A 24252-nucleotide genomic window follows, 5' to 3' on the forward strand; every position below is an offset into this window, starting at 1 on the left:
ATCATAAGATACTTGATAGGGAAAAGATAGAGGTTGTGATTGTTTACGGAGAAATACCATTTATATACTTTGGTTATATATATTCTTATGGTGGGCCTATAAATGAAGAAGTGGAACTTTAACAACAAAAAAAATCTTTTTTTAAAAATAGCAATTACGTTCTTCTTGTAAAGACTACAAATAAAGATTGCCTATAATCCCGTACCACACATTGATATGTTTGGTTTATTTTTATTTTTCCTTGCATATATATTATTTATTGATTTAGCTTAACATTATGTTGTGAACATTTTCTTATGTCATTAAATGTTCTTCAAAACAGTATATTTAAGTCATTCTATAATATTTCATCATATGATAAGCTTGATTGCTTTTTCTTGCTTTTTGCGGAGACATGTGACCTTTGATGAAGACAGATCTATAATGGGAAATGCTGTTAACTGTTCAGTGCTCAGGGCCAGTGGCCTGCTTAAGCACTTTAGCATGTATTTGCTCTTTGCTTATTTACTGGGCCCTGGCTTAATAGAAGTACCTTTGTCTGTAATTTATAATTAATAACTTAATACTTCAGTTTGAAACCCATCTTTTGAAATTTTAGATACCATTTATCATTTTTTATGGATAGTCATTGAATAGCCTATGTGGCATCTATGGTGAGCTGTATAGTTTTCTTTTAAAGCAGTAGTTTTCTTAAATTCAGGGTGATTCATATACTCTTTTGTATTATGATAAAAGCTATGATTTTTTGCCTCAAAAAACACACCAGCCTTTTTTTATACAATTTTAAGGGGTCCATGGATAATCAAAACTATTGTTGTCCCTCAGATAATTGCTTTTCTAAAAAACATAGTTTTTAACACAGCTGTTAGTTGAAACACATCCTCATTAGGCTACTTTTAAATGAGTTCTGGAATAAAGGTTATTGCTATTGAAAGACATCTGATTTTTCTTAATATTTTTATTCTAGGGAAAAGTCAGGTTTGTGCCTGAGAATTATACAACGAATTACACTAGGCCATCTTCTGGCTATGATTGCCATGTGGCTACAAATACTCACAAGGTTTCTCACAAGACAAGCCATTTTCGCACCTTCGAACTGAGTCAGGTATAATCATCTGTGAATAAATAAGACCCAAGATATGTTTTTCAACCTGCTGTTTTAAATTTCAGGGCTGAGTGGGGTTGAGATAAACTTGGTGCATATGCAATTCGATGGTGCTACTCTGGTAATATTTATTTTTCTTCTTTCAGTATTACCTCTATGAGCTTTCAGGCAGTACTTTCATTGAGCGACCCAGACAGATCTGTCCTTATGTAATTGTAGCTTTTCAGTACAGAGAACCTAAAAAGATGGCAGCACCAGCTCATAAAAGCATGTAAGTAATTATATGTATAATTTGTTTTACTGGATTTGTTTCCTTTGCCCTTATAAAAATGGTTCCTTTTTTTTTTTTTTTTTCCTAGACTTGAACTCAATGAAGATGGTAAGAAATTATTTCATTGATTGTTCTTTCAGGTTTTTTGTTTTCTTTTTTTTAAGTAAAGGTACCACTAATAAATAAAATAATCAGTTTCTGTCTTAACCTTCATTTCTTAAAGTTCTCATCTCTCCATGGAAAGGGAAGTTAAGTATTCAAAGCTGTCTGCTGTGTGATATAACTCTTTGGTCCACTTATGGTACAGTTCTTCCAACACAGCTGTAAGTACCAAATTTTGTGTCCTTGCCCAATGCTTATGTGAAAAAAAAATTTTTTTTGAATTCTCATTTTGAAGCCTTGATGGGTGGCACTGGTGTGAACTGTAGCAACTGTACTTGGTTTTAGATTAGGGTACTTTTAGGTGGGTAGATAGATGTATAGAGCACATAACACAGGAAACCTAAATTCAGATCTAAATTCTGGCATTGGCTTTTGGAAATAAATTATTTTACAACCTTTGACAGATCACTTTTTAAATCTTAATATCCTATTTCACTAATGGGATAATAGCCTCTCAGGATAAATTATTTGATTCTAGAAGTTTGACTTCTCTAGGGAGAAACTGGATTTGCCTAGACAGCAGGTATAGCAAATTATAGCCACTTCATCCCATTATTAAGTCTTTATTAAGATTTGCAGTATCTGATTTTCTAATTTCTACATGATTTTTCTAGAATGGTATTCAATAGAGTAGCTATTATATGTATTTATATTATGATGAATTTTCATAATGAATATTTTCTTTTTGGGAACTTTAAAAGGCATCTTATGAAATCTTTTTGTGCAGTCTCTTTTTGGTTTGTAACCCAAACCATTGAAAGGAAGATGTAACTTAATTGAAATGTTAAGGGGAAAACCAGTGTGCTATCAGAATTCTTTTTTTTTTTTTCTACTGGCTTTTTTTAAGAAGAGTCAGGGGTATTATAACCCAAAAATTAAGTAAGAATTGTATGAATGAATAAAAGGGAGAAAGAGAAGTTTCCTCACTGTAGGGTACAATGTACATTCCAATAAGTGTAGAAAGAATGGTAGAATTTATAGAAATCACCATTTGGCATCATTATAATAGTAGGTGGATACTAAAAATAGTAGGTGAAAGTTTCTTGATATTTTCATTGTCTCAAAGTATTTCCCCACAATTGCTTATTAATAACAAAGGGCCCTATCTGAGACTGTAAGTTTCACTCACTAAGTATATTCTTCAGAAACTTAAATCCACCAGAATGTTACTATGCCAGTCAAGTCCTAAAACCCAGAGGCAACAGCTTCTTTAAGAATATCAACCTGATGCAGCCCCCTTCCCCATAATGTCAGCACCCCCTTTCAATATGAACAAGTTAGGGTGGTCACTGCCTAGACATTCCTGAAGATTGAGAAAGTGATTAAACAAGCGGAAGGGCTACCAACAGACAAGATAAGATTTAATAAAGGATTATGAATGTTGAATCTCTCTATATTTTAGATGCTAGGATATTAGATTAGCTAGAAGGAAATAACTGAAATGGTGGATCTGTAACCCATAACATTCTTTGAAATTTGCTCCATAGCTACTTGTTAAATTGTACTTTCAAAGTTAGCACCTTTCTGTATATATCTTACATTTCCCAATAAGGAAATAACTGAAACTGTGGAAATGTAACCCATAACATTCTTTGAAATTACTTATATAGCCACTTGTTAAATTGTACTTTGAAAGTTATCACATTTCTGTATCTGTATGTATGTTATATATCACAATAAGAAAATAACTGAAATTACGGAACTGTAACCCATGACATTCTTTGAAATTTGCTAACTACTTGTTAAATCATACTTTGAAAGTTATCACTGTTCTGTATATATGTTAAATTTCACAGTTAAAAAGTGTATTAAAAAATAATAGTAACAAAGGGAAAAATGTAGTCTTTATAGTAGAGAAAACTGGCAGATACCATCTTTACCAAGTGGTTAAGTTAACATCACCAGTAATGGGATAGACATCATGTGCCTTCTGATATGATGCACAGAGAATGACACATTACTTCTGTGGTATTCCTGCCAAAAGTGCATAATCTGACTCTAATCAGGAGAAAACATCAGATATACCCAGACAGTACGACATTCTGCAAAGTAAGTGGTCTGTATCCTTCAAAAATATCAAGGTCGTTAAAGAAAGCCTGAGAAACTGTTCCAGATTAAAGGAGACCAAAGAGATATGATAATTAACTTCAATGTGGTCCTGGATTGGATCCTGGACCAGGGAAAAAAATTATTTCTTTAGTTATAAGGAATCTTAGTGATATAGGTCGTGATATTTGAATAAGGACTAAGTTAAATAATAGAGCTATATCATTGTTAATTTCCTGATTTTGTTTATTGTTTTATGGTTGTATAAGAAAATGTCCTCTTTTCTTCTAAAGAAATGCACACAGAAGTATTTAGGGCTAAAGGGGCATCATGTTTACAACTTACTTGCAAAAGGTTCAGAAAAAAATATGCATATATAGAAACAAAGAATGATAAAGTAAACATGGTAAATGGTAATATGGGGGAATCAGATGAAGTGTGACATGAGGAATTCTTCATACTATTTTTACAACTTTTCTGTAAGTCTAAATGTATTTTGAAATAAATTCTAAAAAAAAAAATAGGGAATTGATACAAAAGATGTGGATGTGATCGTTCTTTGGCACTGTACTCTGGGCAATCTAATATTAATCAAAAGTTTCTGACTCTTATGTAGCATAATTTTTAATTAATTTTCTATTCCAGTATGCATAATTCTTCTATACATCTGGATGTTTGAATTATACCAAAAATACATGCAGTCATAAAATGTAAACATATTTTCAGACCTTGGTCATGTATTTGAAAATCAATAATATTTACAAATATGCATATTATTTAACCTGGGAGTTTATCAATTTAAGGATTTTTTGTGGTTATGATACTTTTGTTGCATTTTATAGGTTAGAAAATCAAAAATTATGGAGCTATAGATAGTTTTAATATTTATTACACTGCTTGGTATTGTTTTATTTTTTAGACCACAGGAACTAGAGTTTCAGTATGTAATGAAAGTGTCTTCTTTGAAAAAAAGACTACCAGAAGCTGCGTTTAGAAAAGAGAACTACTTGGAGCAAAAAGGTCTGTTTAAATGTTTTGATACACTGCATGTCTTGGGCTTCTTTACAACTATTTCTCACTATCTCTTCCAAATACATATATACTAACACACACTGTTATTTAATCTTAAGTGATTCTTAACAGGTATTTTGTGAAAGAAACTTCTGTAGTTGCTATGTTATTCATTTCCTTGGAGGCCAACTAGAAACTGCAAAAGGTGGTTACATCTAAGATGACAAAGAATATCTTTAATATAGAATGCTGAGAGAACTAAGCAAACAGATACACTTTAAAATAATTGGAAATGCATAACCATTTCTCTCAAGGAGAACAGAGTTTTTGTTGTGTACTTTTAAACACGAAGGAAAAATGCAAAAAAAGAAAAGGAAGTTTCTTGGTTATTTAGTCAGTTCATGGATCCTTGATGTTTGCTATTTATATGGTATTGCTTGTAATGATACTGCTATAGTGGTATAAATGAGAGCTTTATTTTAAAATAATTAATATTCAGTAAGTTTTTGTTAAGGAGTTTTATAACCATGACCATGACCATGACCATTGAAAGAAATGTTTTTTTTTTTTTTAGTATAATCCCTAGTTATTTCACCTTTTTATAAAATGAACAAATTGGTTATAAGAAATATAATAGCATATTTAAAATGAGAAATGTTTTGTTTTTCTTATATTTTCTACAGTCTGTCATCAAGATATGTGCTTCAATTTATATGAGGTGGAACTGTCAAACAAACAAGGGGAGAAGATAGATAAACTAACAGAATACATTAAAACAAAGGGATTGGTAAGAATCAGTGATTTAAAATACAATGATTTTTTTTTCCCTGAAGTTGAGAAATTGATATCTACTTCTCAGTTGGTTGTGCTTAGATAGAATTACTTTAGCTTGTTAAGAAGGATTTTCATCACTTAACTAATATTTATTGACCAGCAGTGTATTTTCATTCCCATTGTACCTTGCTTACTTTTTTTATCTCAGGAGTTGGCCTATATTCCTGATTATAAGAAACCAACGAGAACAGTTTTTCTCAAATCCTTTTTTGTTGTAGTTGTTTTGTTTTGTTTTGTTTTGTTTGACAGAAGAATTGGCTCAGTCCCCAGAGCTTCTGCTTAATAGAGTCCCAAGGGAGAGATACTTCTTTAAAAATGTCCTGCATCATAATCCACAGGTTTATAAGGAAGAAAAAGAGTTGCTGCTTCTACTTTTCCACAGTATAGAAAATGAGACTCTCTTGAGAAATATATAAGGACCCAAAGGATTCTCTCCATTCTGTTAACCAGGGTTCCTGTCTGTGAGGATAGGAATAGATGCTTGAACCAGAGTCTCATCCTGACTTAACAGCGAATAATTCCTAGAAATCAATAGATTAAAATAGAAAGAAGATATATATAAGCTGTGCAGGTAACTTGTCCCAGCATAGATGGTTTGCATGTAACAGAAACCCAAACTGGCTTAAACAGTAAAGGGCTTTAAATTCTAGATGGTAAGGCAGCTTCAAGTGCTGTTTGTTCAAGACTCTGGCTCTTACTTTCTCGATGACTCTTTGAGCTTTGCCCTCCTCTCTGTGGTAGTTTTGTCCTTAGACTGATCAAAGGGGCTACCAGCAACAAGCAGGGCTACATGCTTCCTTTTCACATCCAGAGGAAAGAGAAAGAACCCTTCCTCCAAACTATCACTTCAGTCTCATTAGGCCTGTGTATGTCATCTGCACATCCCTCAACCAGTAACTGAAAAAGACTGGGTTACACTGATGAGCTTAGGCTACTGGGAGCCCACGCTCCGCAATTGGGTATAAGGTAGAGCCCACCCAATGTCCAGTAGTGCTCCACAGCAAAGGAGAACTATCTCTTCAAAGAACATCTTAAGTGCAGGTAAGGTGGAATGAGGAAAATTGGATGCTGAATAATAACCATTGAATGTCTACTGTAGGATGGTAGTCTAGTTTTTTTCAATGTAGCATGGTTCATTTTATATTTGGAAAATAAAAGGAAGACAGTACTAAGATATTTTCAGAAAATGCATTAGTCAAGTGACTGCTTGTGAGTGGAAAGTAGTAAAGACTTAGTGCAGAGCTTTGTTTTCAAATCTGTTTCTTAGTAATGATTATTAGTAGAATTTACATACTACAGATGGTCCTCCCTTCTCAGTGCTCCATGCTTCTTATCTTGAATATTTGTTTACATATCAAGGACATTGGGTTCCTTGAGGGCACATATGCCTTAAGCATCTTTGATTCCTTACTGCCTGGGGTATAGTGAACAAACAATAAATGTCCCTTGAATAAAGTGTATGTGGAGTTGTATATACATACATATCTCATTGCCCTTCGCAGATATTGCAGTTTTTACAAATTGAAGGTTTGTGACAGCCTTGCGACGAGCAAGTCTATTGGTGTCATTTTTCCAACAACATATGCTCACTTCATGTCTCTGTGTCACATTTTGTAATTCTCACAGTATTTCAGACTTTTTCATTATTACTATGTCTGTTGCAGTAATCTGTTGTCAGTTATCTTTGATGTTATTGTTTTGGGGTGCCACAAACTGCACCCATATAAGACAGTGAACTTAATCGATAATTGTGTTCAGACTCTCCACCAACCAGCTTTTCCTCCATCTCTCTCCCCCTCCTCCTATTCCCTGAGACACAAATATATTGAAATTAGGCCTATTAATAACTGTACAATGGCCTCTAAGTGTTCAAGTGAAAGGAAAAGTTGCACATCTCTCACTTGAAATCAAAAGCTAGAAATGATGTAAGTTTACTGAAGAAGGCACAATGAAAGCAAAGATAGGCCAAAAGATAAGCTTCTTGGGCCCAACAGTTAGCCAAGTTGTGAATGCAAAAGAAAAGTTATTGAAGGAAATGAAAAGTGCTATCCAGTGAATGCAGGAATGGTTAGAAAGTGAAACAGCCTTATTGCTCATACCAGGAATGTTTTAGTGGTCTGGATAGAAGATCAAACCAGCCACAATAGTTCCTTTAACCAAAGCCTAATCCAGAGCAAGGTCTTACTCAATTCTTTGAAGCCTGAACAAAGTGAGGAAGCTGCAGAAAAAAAGTTTGAAGATAGCAGAGGTTGGTTCATGAGGTTTAAGGAAAGAAGCCATCTCCATCACATAAAAGTGCAAGGTGAAGCAGCAAGTGCTGATGGAGAAGCTGCAGCAAGTTATCCAGAACATCTAGCTAAGATAATTGATGAAGGTGGCTACACTAAATAACAGAGTTTCAGTGCAAACCGAACAGCCTTCTACTGGGAGAAGATACCATCTAAGACTTTCATAGCTAGAGAGAAGTCATTTCCTGGCTTCAAAGCTTGAAAGGACAGGCTTGTTAGGGGCTAACGCGGCTAGTGACTTCCAGGTCAATGCTCATTTACCATTCTGAAAATTCTAGGTCCCTTAGGAATTATGCTAAATCTACTCTGCCTGTGCTCTGTAAAAGGAACAACAAAGCCTAGATCATAGCACATCTGTTTACAACATGGTTTACTGACTTTTAAACACTATTACTTAAATTGAGACCTACTGCTCAGAAAAAAAGATTCCTTTCAAAATGCTACTGCTCAATGACAATGCACCTGCTCACCCAAGAGTTCTGACATAATGCTATTGCACGTTTAATAGACTACAGTATAGTGTAAACATAACTTTTATATGTACTGGGAACTAAAAAAAATTCATGTGACTTGCTTTATTGCAATGCATTATTGTGGTGGTCTGGAACCAAACATGCAATATCTCCAAGGTAAGCCTGCTCCTAGTATATTGAACTTCAAGAGCAGTGCAGAGCGAAGTCTGTTTTTAAGAGTGTTAGGAACATGTATGGATGTATTTTTATGCATGTGTATATGGAAAACATTAGAAGGTGGATACTTAAAAGATTGTATGCTTTGTCTTCTCAAAGGTCACAATAATATTATACAGCCCATTTCATACATAATTTGAGATAGTAATGAGAAATACTACGTGTCTGTTTTCTTTGCATATTTTTGGAAGATAGAAATATATGGTTTTAATAGACATGAAGATTTGACTTTCCCTTTATATTATAAAACTAAAATGTAGAACAACGTAGAGGCTTATAATTGCCACTTTCACTTTTTACATCAATAGGAATTAAAACAAGAATTGTACCTGTTTGCCATTTAATAGATACCAAACTGTTGGTGTGTTTATTTAGTAATTCTTTCTTTGATGCTTAACTATATGCTGGAAGCAAGGTTACAAAATAGTTGCTAACCATCAAGGAGGGTATCACACTGTGGAGGAGACAAAACTGAACCATCTAACACCATAAATGCATAGGGACTATAATAAAAATGTGCAGAGACTCAAAATAGTGATCCTTTCTGTGAGTGAGATATCAGTTTCATAACTTAGTTCTAATATAGTAATCAGAAAAGAAGTATTTTATTTCATATTTTCATTGCTATTGAATAATTTATTGATTTACCATAATTAAAGACATATGTCAATTTTTAAAATAAAATGTTCTATCAGTTTTTGCTGTAAAATGGTATATTCTGTTTAGTTTTTTTTAACTGAAAAAGTGATTGTTTGAATATTGGATTTAGTCTTTGTTAAGTGTATGTAGTTTTTTGAAATGGTGAACAACAGAAAAGAAGAGCTGTTAACTTTATGATGTAGAACAAAAGCTTTTAGACATCTCAATCCTGTCTACTCTTTCTCTTAGTATCTATCTGATGGTTGCTCAACAGAAGAGAGAGCTCCCCAATAGCTAGCATTGTCCAGGATAGGTAGAGTTGCTTCCCCTAATCTCTAGGGACAAAATTCCCCTAAAATTTTTTCAAGAATTTTTTTTTTTTTTGACTTCAAGATTCTACAGACGACCTTGGTAGAGGGAATAGAGAGAAGGGAAGAATTTATTTTCATATGCCTTTCTTATTTCCATGGGATATGATTATTTTATTTTCTATTTTTTTCCATTTCTTAGGTTGCTATAGAAAGGATTCTTTTATTAGGTGATCTCTTCCAGTCTTCTAGTACCAGGATTCTTGATATGTTTTGTGTAAACATGAGCTTAAGATGCTAATCATAGGTCTGATTAATTGAATTTGCAGTGGCCAAATGATAACAGCAGTAGGAAATGTCACCCGTCTCAGTGAAAAAAGGAAATAAGGCTTTTCTGATTGATTTGTTATGTAGTTGAACACTATTGTAAAACTAAACCTTAACATTCTAGTTGTTATATACAGCCCCTAAAAGGGCCAAGTTTATTTTGAGAGCTAAGGAACTTGCAATTTCTGGTACTGGGGACAAAATTCCCCTGGTTCCCATAAACATTAACATTTCCAGATTTCCTTTTTTTCTTTTCATGAGTTCAGTATTCCACTGAAGAGTGTGGTAGAGTTGAGGAGGAGAGAGAAAGTGAAGAATCTACTTTCATACATATTTTTATGTTAATTTAAGGCAATCATCAAATGCTTAGAAGATCGGGGGTTTTTCATTTTACTTACATCCTCAACTTTAATGTCAGACACAGGTAAGGACAACTGTTTTGAAAGAAAAGAAAAAAAACATTTTTCAGTATGTTTGCTTTTGCTTTGTCACATCAACAACAGCCTTAACTTTTTTTCCTCTGGTTCTTATTCCATATAGAGTTCGAAGATGAGCGGATGGGTCTACATGGGTTGCACTTATTCCATTCATCCCTGTCAACAGGTAAAGATACAGTGACTTCCAGAACGCTAAATCTCCTGAGTATTTTTCAGTACTTATCTTACTTGATCTCTCAGTAGCACCTGGCACTGTTAACTGCTCTCTCTTCCTTTAACCTTCCTGGTTGATCCTGCTTTATCTTCTTTGCAGGCTCATCTTTCCTCTGAACTTCAAACACACATACTCCAATTGTCTGCTGACATTTCACTTAGATATTCCAAAGGTGCCTTAAATCCATGTGTCCAAAATTGAATCTGATCTTTCCCCTGAGATTTGATATCTCCCTTTATTATTCTCTATCACTGAGTTGTCTTGCTATCTGAACCAGAAACCTAGGACATATCCTTAATATCTTCTTCCTTACTCCCTATATCCAGTCCATTACTAAGTCCTGTCAACTTAACTTTGTAAATATCTCTTGAATTCTTCTACTTCTCCCTGTATCTCTTGTTACCAACCCGGTCTCACCACTCTCTCAGGACCACTGCAAAAGCCTTCTGTGTGGTCTCCCAACATTTACTCTTTCCTTTGTCTGCTCTTCTCTCCACTGCTATCGTTACCCTATTAAAAACCCAGCAGTGGCTTCCTACCTTTCTGAGGTTAATGTTCACACTTAAAACAAGGCTTTCAAGGCCCTGAAGGTCTCTGCCTGCTTCTCCAGCCTGATAGCCTATATCATTACTGGCCATCAGTCAGTTTCTTGAAGGTACCAGGCTTGTTCAAGCTTCAAGATTTTTATACCTGGTGTTCTCTGCCTAAAACAATTCCATACACCTCTCTTTCCTCAGCCTCAAATGTCACCATCAAGAAGGTCTACATGGAACATCCACTCTTCTCCCACAGTACATCAGTTTCCCCTCTCATGTGTTCACGTAATTCCTTGTACTTTTTCTTAATGATGTTTATAGTTACATTTCTTTCCCACGTAGACTCTTTATGGGATAGGACCACGTTTATTTTGTGTACCATTTTATCTACAGTGCTTGGCTCATTGAAGGTTTTCAGTATTTATTGAATGAACAAGCAAATGAATGAAAGAATATAATTTTCTTATTTCTCAGAATTTTGCTTGTATTTTTAATTTATGCCTTAGAGATTTTTTTTCATGTAATTTGTATTATAGAGTAATACAGTTTCTCTGCTTCAGGTTTATAAATCTCTACATAGAGAATATATGTGTCCCAAAAAGTTTTTATAGATACAGGGGAGACTTAGTAAAGTGCACCATTATAGTATCCAGCATTACATAATTAAACGATTTTCACACTCCAGCTGGTAACAGTGTGAAATAAATAACATTTATTTTTGTTAGAATGGATACATCTGTATTATTTCTGATGAACTCTATTACCAGTTTTATGTCTCTTAGCTGTACTCATTTAATGAAACATGCCAGCCACCTTTTTTTTTGTGGGGGGGGGGGTCAACCTTTGTTATTGAGCAACAATAGCTAGGAAATACTTTTGTCATTGTCTACCAAGTAAACGTGACTCAAGACCTCTATAGATAATGTTCTCTCTACCTGGACTGTTCGTCTCTTTCCCCTTTATCTATCTCATGTAATCTTGATGGGGATGATGTTGATCCCAAAGGACCAGAAATTGGGGGGTAAAAAAATATTACTCATATAGCACATGAACCTATATTCAGCTTATCTGTGGTTTTAAAATTTCAGAGGGTGCTTAGGAAAAAGTCTAGAAATGCTCCTGGTGGAGTGTAATGGAAACATTGATATAATCTGTTCTTGTTCAAATCTGTCAAGTTTCAGTTTAAATATCACTTTCTTAACTCCATTTCTACCACCCTCACCAGGACCTCTAGGCTTAACATTTTAATTTACATATTTATTTGTGTAATTATTTAATGCCTACTTTTCTTGTATTCTGCTGTATCCCCAGTTTATAGCAATGTCAGGCACCTAGAAAATAAGGATTATTTATTAAACAAATATTTGAAAGTGAGTCATTTCTATTTGTCACATGAAGAAATCTTCATTATTTATAATCACACTGTCTCTAAACATGAAATTGTATATAGTATTTATAAAGCTACAACAACACAGAGATGTTTTTAAAAGTGATTTTTTTTAAAATTTTATTCAGTTACTCAAAGCAGAAAGCTGTACTTTCTTGGGAATCACTTCTTTAGAACAAGCAAAACATTACCCATTATAATAGCAGAATGATATTAGCAGTTCTCATTTTTTAAGCATTTACAATGTCTGGCATTGTGCCAGGCAAATTGAGCCCACAGACCTTAAACTAGGCACTTCTATTATGACCATTTCAAAGGTGAGGAAACCAAAACTTAAGCTTGTCCAAGGGCAAACATCTGAATCCAGAGCTGGCTTCCAGCTATTATGTCAAACTGCCTCCCTCTTCTAGGGGATTTCTGATTTCATTCTTATTTCTGAAATTTAAACTACCACTTGAATAAAAATTGTGTACCCATTCTGTATTGGAATAGCACAGGATTTCTATTTTAATAAACATCAGCATGTTGTACTGTTTTCACATGCCCCTCAGGGTCATTAAGACTGTTTCTGTTAATGGTCATTCACACTTCAGAGCTCTAGTTACTAGGTTTAAATTGAGTGATACTTTGCTTAGCAGACATAAAACATTCTTTTTCATAGATGCTGTAATAGTCCATTACAAATTATACTTGGTTCTGCCTTTCCAAATTCTTTCTTGGAATAATGGAGTTGCCTAGAAAAATACTACTCTATTGTGAAATGCTGACAGTACAGAAAGACTTTTTTTTTTTTGTTTATTTTCCTTCCCTTTTTACTTCTTTTAAAAATGATGAACTGCAAAGAGAGGAATTTTTATTTCAATATCTGGCCACATTTTCCTATTTCTTTCTATTCATCCTTCTTTTCCCAATATCTTCTATAGTGTGAATGCATTTAGCTAGTACTAACTTGGTGTTTCTTAATTCTATAGTTACTTTTCTTTAAAAAAAATATGTAATTTATATTTTAGTTTAGTAGGGACTGAATGTCTTTGTAATCTGTACATTTACATTACTAGTAATTCTTTAGGTTTTCTAGGGCTTTATTACCTATTTCACAGGGACCTGACTGTTTCTATTTTCTTCCCTCTTAGTGTCTTCATTTAGGTTATTGATTCACTAAAAATTAATACTGCAGTTAAAAAGTGATTTAGGGAGAAGAGGTAAAATACAGACTAGTCAGTTTAGCTACTTCATATTTTATGGAAAAGGATTTTAAATTAATCCAGTAATTACAGTGAGATTTAGGGATTATTTAAGGGTTTTACTTTTTTCAATTCAGATAATTTGCATAGTTACTTCTGAAAGAATCTGAAGTGAGCTATATAGGGTATGGATAAAATAGGATATATTTTAAAAGCATAAAATTATAATTAAAAAGTAGAAAAGCAAACAGGCCAGCTTTCAAGGCCAGTGCTATTGGTGTGATGGACCATTGAGCTCACTCTGAACTTCTCAGGTCAGATTGAGCTAGAAATGGGATTTCACTTATTCATTCTAACCTAGTGATTTTATTTTGAAGTATTCTTTTACAGTTCTCTATGTATATATGTATTTTATATATTTAAAAACACACTTCCATTTCTCTAAATGTACCCATAAATCTTCAAATTAGCATTTTTAACTGTACCACATTTTGAAATCCAAAGCATTTTTTTTGCATGTTTTTGTGAAAAACAAAACAAAACTTCAGGTTTTTAATATATGTATATATATTTTAGGGGTGAAAAATTTGAAAGTTGAAGATGGCATCTCATTGAAAGTGATACCAATTTTACCTGCCCTTAATTGTGCCCTACTAGAAGCAAAGAAGTCATTTACTGAAGAAGGAATCCGTCCAAACACATTAGTAAAGCATAATTTCCAAGAATTATACAAGGTGGACAAAAGTCCTTCCTTGACTGCTTCTTCTCAAGATGGAATTAAAGATACTACATTCTTTGGTAAAATGTCCAATGGTTTTGACTTGGTTCCTCCAGCTGAAAAGTGTCCATTGCAGTCTTTAACTCAATTAGAGTCTTATTTTTCAGATCCTAGTGGTTATATTTTGGATGTATCTACTGCTTTAGATTTATTAGCGGAGCGTCCTCAGTCTCCTTGTATTTCAGATGGAATTTGTGATGCTGGATTTTCTTTAGTTATGACTCCAGATCCTGAATTTCTTGACTCAGAGGCAGAAGTTAGAAAAGAAACAGAAACAGTAAAGAATTCTGAGAAGATTTTTAAAGCAAAGAAGAGATCTATGTTCCCAGTAAATTCAACATCAAATCTGAGAGTTCAGCCAAAGAGAAAGGCAAGCATGCCACTCATGGTTCAAAGTAAGAGGGTGAATTTGTGCCGCTCCTTTCCCAAAAGAACTGCTGCTGGAACAAACAATGGTTTGAACTCTGCAACAACTCTCAAGTTAGCTAAAGGACCGTTTCCTCTGAAAAGAAAAAGAGGTAAGCACAATTTATGTAGATTATTAAATTATTAGGTAATCCTAACTAGTATGTTCTAACTCTGTACCTGTCTGGATCAGTGCTGCTCAAAACTGTGGACTGTGGCTTGACAGCTTCAGTTAGGAGCTTGTTAGAGATGCCAACATTTCTTTCCAGGTAAGTTGTATGCATGCTAAGTTTGAGAAGCACTATCTAGATAATGGATGAGAATCAAGAAATAGGCAAAACTGTAAGATACCCCAAAAGCCCATCTCACAAAAGCTTGTATTTTACTTTTAAAAAGGTTGAGTAGAACCTTCACTCAATTATTATTTACATTATCATTCCAAAAAAGGTGGTTATTGATCTAGTTTGTAAGCCTTCCTCTGACAAGAGAGGGGGAAGAGGATCTTCTAAAATCAGGCTCATCACCAGAAGCAAAATGTAATAACTGATAGCCTAAACATGCCTAAAGTGACAAAAAAAAGCCATGGACCCCAAAACTAAAGTAGTCTGGGGGCAGAGTTTCTAATCCTTTGTGTATATCAGATTTTAAATAGTCACTTGTATCCTACCACAGCTCTTGAAACAGAATATCCAGTGGCCTGGAAGCATGTCTGTTGAAAAGTTCCACAAGTGGTTTTGATGCTCCCTGAAAATTGAGTGAGAATCAGTCTAGAGCCATTTAGTATATAGACAAATGCGCCTTGATGAGCCTAGCACAGCAAATAATATAATGTTGGCTTAGAATCATCTCAAATTAAATTACCTTTAGTGGATTTTGTTTGAAAAGATAGGGAACTATGCTGTATTTTAGAGAAGGGGTCAGCAAACTATGGTCAAAGAGCCACTCATTTTTTTTTACATATTGTCTAGGGCTATTTTGACACTAAACTGGCAGACGAGTGGTTGTATCAGAGACCGTATGGCTGTCATAACTGGAAATATTTACTTTCTAGTCCTTTACAGAAAAGTTTTGCAAACCACTGTTTTAGAGGGATCCCATCTATAATGTTTGAATTTAAAATTTTGGTGCATAAATGAAGAGGAATCTAAGATATGCATATCCCCAGGATTACGGTTTTATCCTGTGGTTTCTGGGCTATTACGGTTTGAGAATGGTTGCGTGTGTATATATATTTTTAGGAGGGTGGTAGAAAGTATGCCATTATAAGGCAGTGAATCAGACTATGCAACTATCTGTAAAAATAAACCAGGCCAAATATATTGAGAGTCTCTTCCATGAGAACCAATTTTCTTTAGATAATAAATAAATTACCTATAAGAAACGTGTAGTTTATCACTGTTACTCAAACTTTTTTTATTGCAATTTCCACTATGAGAAATGTGTTTTTTATATTGTATTCTAGTACCCACAATCCATACATGACTGAAACAAAGTTTCAAAAAACAACATTTATCCTAATTATGCATGATACAGTCTGGTATTTTTTGTTTCTTCTGTTTCGTTAAAAAAAATTTTTGGTTGTGATTCATTAAATTTATTTTACAACCCACCAATGGATCATTGCATGCAGTTTGAGAAACATGTCATTGAGTGACTCACATAAACAGAATGACCCCTGCATTATCACCTTGTTTGTTTCTTCCTTCCATCCTTCCTTTTTTTTTTCTCTCCCACAACCTGGGTTTATGAGAGGTCTTCCATTTCTACTTGGGCAAATGTTATAATTTTTCCTCCTAGGTCTTGGTTTCTAAATTTATTTTCTTTCTCTTTTTAATTTAGTCTTAACTGTTGCCCTGCTTTGTATATATTTTGCCTTTTCTTATGCTGAAAGTTTTAGAAACTATAACTGGAGTGGAATCAGAAGTCTTATTCTTTAGAAAGAAGTGCTCCTTAAAGAGAATAAAATGTGTTTGTTCTTTTCAGCTTTATCACCTGTAATAGTTTTCATAGGGAAGAAAATAATTAGACCCAGGAAAATGTAGAATACTTGAGATTCTGAAAGCTTTTCTTGAAAGCACTCCAGTTACTCTAATTCCCAAAAGACCCAAGTATTTTTTCCAGTGAAATAGGTCTCTCTTTTTCTGCATTTCACTAACTATATAAGAAATGTAAGAGTCATTTCTTATACTGTTTATTACCATTTAATGTTCTTAATTAAAGATAGTGTTTTCTGTATAATGTAATCTTAAAATATTTGTCAATATTCATATGTATGATTCTTTTATATACTACATTTTAAATAATGGCTAATTTTTCTGGGGAACAACTGAAATTAGGAAAAGTCAATGGAGAAGAAGTTAACTTAATTTTAAAAGAATAAAACACTTTTTATTGTGTAATATAAGCAGGTTGGTAGTATTCCTTTTCTTTCCACCTGTCTCACTTCCATGTGAGAAGCAAAGCAGGGTATTTTGTGGGAGAGATGAGCAGTTTCAAATTTGTAGGAAACAAGACCAGGTGAAGACTTTCCTCAGTGTACCGTCACCTGTCTTCCCTTAAAACATTATTTTTCCTGTGGTATTAAGACTTAAATGTTTACGAGAGTAAAATAAAATATATAATATGGCTCTTTATGAATATAGTCTCTATTGTGCAATTAGTTTCTAACCACCTCACCTATGGAAACTAGTTGCTTTTATTTAAACTGAATTTTTCATCTCCCAGTGATCTGAACTAGCAGTTTTAGCTGCCACTATCAGAAAAAGGTTCTGGAGATTTTTTTAAAATTTAAGTTGTATCTTGGTTTTAAGAAGTTAAAAGTTGTATTTCACCACTAAATTTGTATATAGACAGATACTTGTCAATATTTTTTTATGTGAGAACTTTTAACTCTTGCTTTGTGAAAAAATATTTTGATGAAATACCTAAAACTTTATATTTATTCCCCATTATTAAAAGCCTCCCTTAAAAAAAGGAAATAATAGGACAAGCTTTGTTGATACATACCTGAGCCCCCTACCCCTTAAAAAATGGTGTCTTTTCTACATAAGGTGCCGAAGTGCTGACTGCACAGTTTGTACAGACAACCAAATTGGATAGGAAAAACCAAGAAGCTCCTATTTCTAAAGAAGTTCCAGTGGCAACGAATACTAAAAGGGCAAGGAAACAAGAGAAATCTCCAGTCAAAACTGTTCCAAGGGCTAAGCCATCTGTGAAGAAATCTCAAAAAAAGAGGGTAAATATAGTGAAAGGCAATCAGAATCCCAGAATCAGAAAACAGCCACAACCTGGTAAGAAATACTCTTCCTGTAAATTTAAACACCACAATACAGATCTAAAACACATTGCAAAATAATATATTGAAATCATATCAGTTACCGTTTAAAGCTACCAATAATTCTTTCTGTATTTAGTCTAGATATTAACAGGAATAAGTAACTTTGTTTCCTATTGTAAGTAAATTAGGAAAAGTGCAAAGATTCAAGCCTTCACAAAATAGACCCTACTTTTTTAGTTTACATAAAGCCTGAATATGAATTAGTGAATTATCTTCAAGAGTTGAAATATAGATGGCTTTAGTCATTTACATCTAAATGCACAAGCAAGTGGTATCTGACAATATGTTTTGGACCATAATCAGTTATAGAATGTAGAAGGTTTTTTTGCCTAAAGGGAATTGTAAACACAGATTGTTCACAATAGTGAATAATCTAGAATCCTAAATTTGGATTTAAAAGGCATTAAAATAATTTTAAAATCAGTTTTACTTTTCCTAACTTTGCTTAAGTGAATGAAAAAACAACTGGTTCCCTATTTCCAACTGCTAGAAATATCTGGCCTCTTTACTCAAAAGTCCTGTTGTCACCTCAGATTTTACCTCTGTGAAACTGAACACACACCAGCTTGTCTCCCTGGTCTACTTCCCTTCTCAATTCTCCTCTTTCTGTGTATAACTCAATTCTTCTTCCAATCTGCAGTCTGGAAAGTATACTTGATCTTTGATATGGAGTCCTATTGTATTGTGTGGAGGTTTTTTTTGTTTCTTTGTTTAACAGAGACTTCACTTCTTCATATCTTAATACTTGTATCATTTTTCTGTGTAATTTCCCTGATGCTGCCTTTCCCCTCATCTATTTTTAGATTTTTAAAAATCTCATATTTAGTGGAAATTCAGAGAAAGAAACAATGTTTCATGACAAGATTTTTTAAAAGGTCATCGTGTCATTCTAAAACCCATAGTGATGCAATTTTGTATTCCATACCAAATTTAAACTCTTCTGTTATCTTTCAAGGCAGTTCAGATCATGTAGTCTTACCCCACAGGTCCATATTTACCTCTTCCTGTGTCCTAACATGCACCTTCTCTTTCCATCCATCAGTATCAGTGACTTCAGTCCTATTTCCTGCCTCTCTGTGCATAATACACATTTTTCCTCCGGTGCAGTTCCCCTTTACCACTCCAGATTCCTCTTAGCCAGGTCCTGCCTCCATATTGAAGTATCTCCTAATATTCTGACCCTCAGTATGCTTTCTTTTTTCTCAGTTCCTTTTGGGTTTCTGAGAACATTGTAGACTTCAGTTCAAACCATTTTCTGATCAGTTGATATGTCTTGGTCTTATCGTTCCAATTACTTTGTAAGCATTATGAGGGAAAAAGTACATGTATTCTATATAATGTCTCTTGGAATTCTTTGTCCTGAGTTGGCCCTTAGATATTTTTTAACTAATTGATTAATGGGAGGAGGTACACAGTTGGGTAGTCTACTGAAAAGTGGGCCCAGAAAATAAAAACTCCTCAAAATATGTGTTCAAAAATAGGCTGATTTGCATTATAAATGTCTGTATATATTGTGCGGCCAACACTCCAAGATAAAATTTTAAGATTACTGCCTTTTAAATAATCTCTTAATTTTTCCTCCATTTCTTAGCCACCTATACTAATCCATTTCATTTCTTATACTTTAAATATTAGAGATTAAGAAGGGAGATGGAACATAGTCATGTTGGCCTCAATGTGATAATTACTGATTTAAATTATTTTGAGTTTTCACTGATTGCCAGAATGAAATGAGAATTTTGAAGTCAAACAATCATTTTGTTAATGAAACTAATAACTTTCTATCCTTTTTAAAGTTTTTAATACAATGATTTGTTCATTGAACTCTGTATATTTTAAATAATTAACTTGATATTGCCTTTTCTGCATTTTAAAACTAGAGATTGATTATTGGTGTTATGTCTTTAACTGATTGAGGACCTGTAACAAGTTAGTAATTAAGTGATTCACCTGACACTACACATTTATTAAACTGAACCAAGAATAGACATTTCTCTTGACTTCTCTTGAACAGTGTTCTTTATATTAAGCCATACTTACAGGTGATATTCTGTGTAAGAGATAATGAAAATATGGAAGCTATAATATTAATGAAGATGAAATGAATTAAGCTTCCATAAATGGGTCAAATTATAAAGTGAATTTCATGTTTCCAGTAGTGTACCAGTGTGGCTAACAAGGATTCTCTGCTTTGAGTCACTTTCTTCCACCCAGCCCCCTTGGGTTTTGCTATTTTAATGCATACACACACACACACAAACACACCCTTCTCATTCTGTTTGATAGCTTTATAGGCCAGTTTTCTTCTTCTCTTTAAGTGTAGTAGTTACTGGGCTCTGCAGGCAGGTTGTTAATTCATTTTTGACCTGCTACTATTAATTATAAAGAGAAGCACAGTTGGCTTTTCTTTTCATCCATTGACCTGGAACTGGGAATTATTGCCTAGTATCATTGTGAACTTTATTATCCTTCTTAATAACAACATTTAAGAAGGCTAAATTCATCATTTGAGAATGTAACAGTTTTCTGATTAAAGTAAATATTTTAAAGGGTGATTCTGAATACTCAGTGACTTTTCTAATTTTTCATTCCTATCATTACATCTTATAATTAAAGATCAATATGGTTAAAAATCATGTCTATTTTGAACTGAGGCAATTTCTCTAATAAATCACTTGTTAAGGGAAATGATTTTAAAGAAAGTATGTTAACATACCACAATATATTCTTCAAACTTATAAATTTAGATTCTCACTAGATTGTAAGCTCCCCAAGGGCAGGACTCTGATTTTGTACCTAAGTTTTTGCATTTTTTATCTTACTGTATTTCTTTATCTGAGCAGTGTGTTTTATATATAGTTAAGTACATGCATTTTGAAGGGTGATTTCTTTTTAAACTAGTATGCACATACCTTAAGACTTGTTCCTTCAGTCCATAAATTTCAGAATTATAGTTCTGAGAATTGGAAGAGGCCTCATTCTGATAGTAAAATTTTAATATGCAGTCTATATAATAAGCAAGAGGTTTTTCTTGAATGTGTTTATTTAACCATTAATTTTCAGTAAGTCATGGTAATAAGGCAAATAATTCTATGAAAATCAAAGGTTGTATCTCTGTTTTCTTTCCTTTATACTGAAGCCAAAGGAGAAAGTACGTCACAGCTTCAATCAGAAGTTTCATCAGATGGTCAAGGAGATGTTTTTAGCCTAACTGCAGCTCAACCAGAAAATACCACAGTGGCTCAAAAAGATCTTCCTGAAAACTCCATTGTCAGCTGTGACTCCCAGGCCCTAAATATGTTGGCAGATCTAGCTTTAAGCTCTGCTACCTCTTCCACACCGTCATCTGAGCCTAGAAACCTTACCTGCTCCTCTGAATTGCCACAAAATGAAGTTTTGCTCTCTAAAGAAAATTCGTTGCGAGGGACATCTGACCATGAATATCACAGAGGAGTGAAAAGTCAAAAAGGTGGACTATTCCCTAAACCATCCCCTGATAGGAAGAGTAATTCAGTGTCAGATTTAACAGTTAGACAAGATGAAGACAGTTTGGTTCCTTGTAATCAGGCCCCTGCTAAAGCCCAGTCATCACCTACAGAGGAAGCAATAGAAACTTCAGATGCAAGCCAAAGCTCATTTGTTGCTGTGGAACATTCATATGCCCTTCTCCTTGCAGAGCATTCAAAGAAACATCTACAGCAGAGAGGGGTACTAGGGCCTGTCTTTGCTAAGAATGGAACGAAAGGCCCTGAAGCGGGAACCCCAGTGGGAAAAGTCATGCCATTTCGGCATCAGCAAAACCTCTCTCCTCTGCAAAAACCCTTTGAGGATTCATTCTTAAAGCGTAAGAGTAGATTGACAACTTCCAGTCTAAAAGATTTCTGTTGCTCTCATACTGTGTTAAACTGTGATGGCTCCTTTAAGGTCACTTTCAAATGTGAAACAGAATATATATTCAGCTTAGATAGCAAATACACCAACAACCCGCTGGAGAAAACTGTAATAAGAGCTTTACATGGGTAAGTAGGAATGAAACTTGATGAAAATTGGTGTATCTTTTCTGTTGAGACGATTGTAGTGGGAAGAAATAATTGTACCAAACTTTAGTGAAGGAGAAAGAATTGTGTGTAAACTAGTAATTCAATTTTAATATCAAGCAAATATGTGTAATGTCAGTACCAGACTGGTTTTGCCACTGTAGTGATCATGTGGGGAACTTCTTTTAGATGTCTTTAGCCGGCAGGCTCCTTTGTAAACTGTTGAGGTCTTTGAATTTTGATATTTAGATGAGATCTTAATGTAAAATAGGGTGATACAGAAATTATTCTTTACAGGCTGAATTCTAGAAGAAACATTTAAATGATTACTTCTAGCAAGTTGATCAGATTGATATGAATGAGCAGTTTTACAGGGGGGAGGGGGGGCGATTCTATGAATCTTCCTTGCAAAGAGAACAAGGCATTAATAGCAGAGTGGTTGAAAACACAGGTATTGGAGTTTAGACTAACCTAGGTTTGAATCCAGGCTCTTCCCATTTATTACCTTTTGTGACCTCAGGCAAGTTATTGTGCTTCAGGATGGTGCTTCTCAAACTTTATTGTGCGTACAACTCATTTAGGTAGCTCATTGTCCTGCACGTTCTGACTCATTCAGTTTCGGCCTGACAGTCAACATTTCTGACAAATTTCCAGGTGATGTCAATGAAGCAAGTTACTCCGTGAGTAACACTTTAAGTACGGGTGTAGTAAAAGCTGCATTATGAGGTTGTTGTGTACATTAAGGGTTTGTACATTCGCATATACTAATAAATGGTCACCATTGCTGTTAGCAAGAAGCATTAGCTAAGTATCAAACAGAAAATTACAAGTGTTGGAGAGGATGTGGAGAAATAGGAACACTCATTCATTGTTGGTGGGAATGTAAAATGATGCAGCTGCTGTGGAAGACTGTTTGGTTCAGAAAGTTTAGAAGAGAATTACCATATGACCCAGCAATCTCTCTTCTGGTATATACCCAAAAGAACTGAAAGCAGAGACTCGAACAGATATTTGATACCAATATTCATAGAAAGATTATTCATGAATTACCAAAAAATGGAAGCAGCCCCAGTGTCCATCAGCTGATAAGTGGAAATAAGCCAGACATAAAAAGTACAAATATTGTATGATCTCACTGATACGAAAGAATCAGAAGATTCAGAAACTAGAACATAAGTTATCAGGGTGAAGGTAGGGAATGGGGAGTTAAGGCTTAAATTGTACAGTGTCTATTTGGGTTGACTGTAAAGTGTTGGTAATGGATGGTGGTAATGGTAGCACAACACTGTGAGCATAATTAACAGCACTGAATTATATATGTGAATGTAGTTAAAAGGGGAAATGTTAGATTGCGTATATGTTACTAGAATACAAATTTTAAAACAAAAAACATAGGACTGTGTAAAACAAAAAGGGAGCCCTATTGTAAATGATGGGCTATAGTAAACAGTACAATTATAAAATTTGCTTTCCTGAATTATAACAAATTTACCACATAATAATAATAAACCTACAACTAGTTGTAAATATACTGCTTCTCTAAATAAGTAAACCAGTAAATAAGCAATGAAATGACATTTAGCTATCTATTAGTGAAATATTTCATATGTAACTATGTTCATATATACTCATAAGGGTCATTTTCTTCAGAGTCTTAAGGGTCTGAATCCTGGTAGCTAGCTCTGTAGCCTCTTTGATTCATTCCACTCCCACTATGTACTTTCCTTTTGCTTGACAGATACCCTGAAATGCTTTGTATCTCTCCTTTGTTTTTAGGCTATTTTCTAGAACCATAATCTTATAGTTCAGAGATTTTGTTGTTGTTGGAACAGTTGTTGGTTTACAGAAACATCTATTCCCTCCCCTCACACACAGTTTTCCCTATTATTTTCATTTTGCTTTAGTGTGGTACCTTTGTTACAATTCATGAAACATTATTATTATAATTATGCTATTTACTTGATACAGATATGTTTTAATCTTCAGACTTTCTTAACTATTAGAAGACAGACAGAAAAAAGGAGAAGTAAGAGTCAGACTTCACAAAAGCAAGGGGGTGAGGGTTTTGGTAGATGCTGGAACCATTATTCACCTAATAGGTATAATGTGTCCAGAGAGAATTTGTGTGGCGTAGAAGAAAAATACTAAATGAGAAATTGGGATGCCTGTGTTTGAATCACGATTCTATGACCTTTTAGTGGTTTTTTTTAAAATCCCATTCTAGGAGATTTTCTGTCCTAGGAGCTTATCTACCTAT

The 24252-nt window shown here is 34.1% G+C and overlaps 1 protein-coding gene across 6 annotated transcripts in view; it reads left to right on the forward strand.

Annotated features, from left to right (window-relative positions):
* Positions 1–24252, forward strand: part of TASOR2 (transcription activation suppressor family member 2) — an 84464-nt gene that overhangs the window by 29754 nt on the left and 30458 nt on the right. For all 6 annotated transcript variants that reach the window (XM_037847907.1, XM_037847906.1, XM_037847904.1 and 3 more), the window contains 11 exons: positions 968–1105; positions 1252–1376; positions 1465–1484; positions 1600–1699; positions 4504–4604; positions 5279–5382; positions 10032–10104; positions 10221–10283; positions 14015–14734; positions 17672–17911; positions 21098–21977. In XM_037847907.1, coding sequence (XP_037703835.1) covers positions 968–1105; positions 1252–1376; positions 1465–1484; positions 1600–1699; positions 4504–4604; positions 5279–5382; positions 10032–10104; positions 10221–10283; positions 14015–14734; positions 17672–17911; positions 21098–21977 — 2564 coding nt within the window. The remainder of the gene's footprint in view (positions 1–967; positions 1106–1251; positions 1377–1464; positions 1485–1599; positions 1700–4503; positions 4605–5278; positions 5383–10031; positions 10105–10220; positions 10284–14014; positions 14735–17671; positions 17912–21097; positions 21978–24252) is intronic.

This window comes from Choloepus didactylus, chromosome 8, assembly GCF_015220235.1.
Source record: "Choloepus didactylus isolate mChoDid1 chromosome 8, mChoDid1.pri, whole genome shotgun sequence".
Taxonomy (NCBI): Eukaryota; Metazoa; Chordata; class Mammalia; order Pilosa; family Megalonychidae; genus Choloepus; species Choloepus didactylus.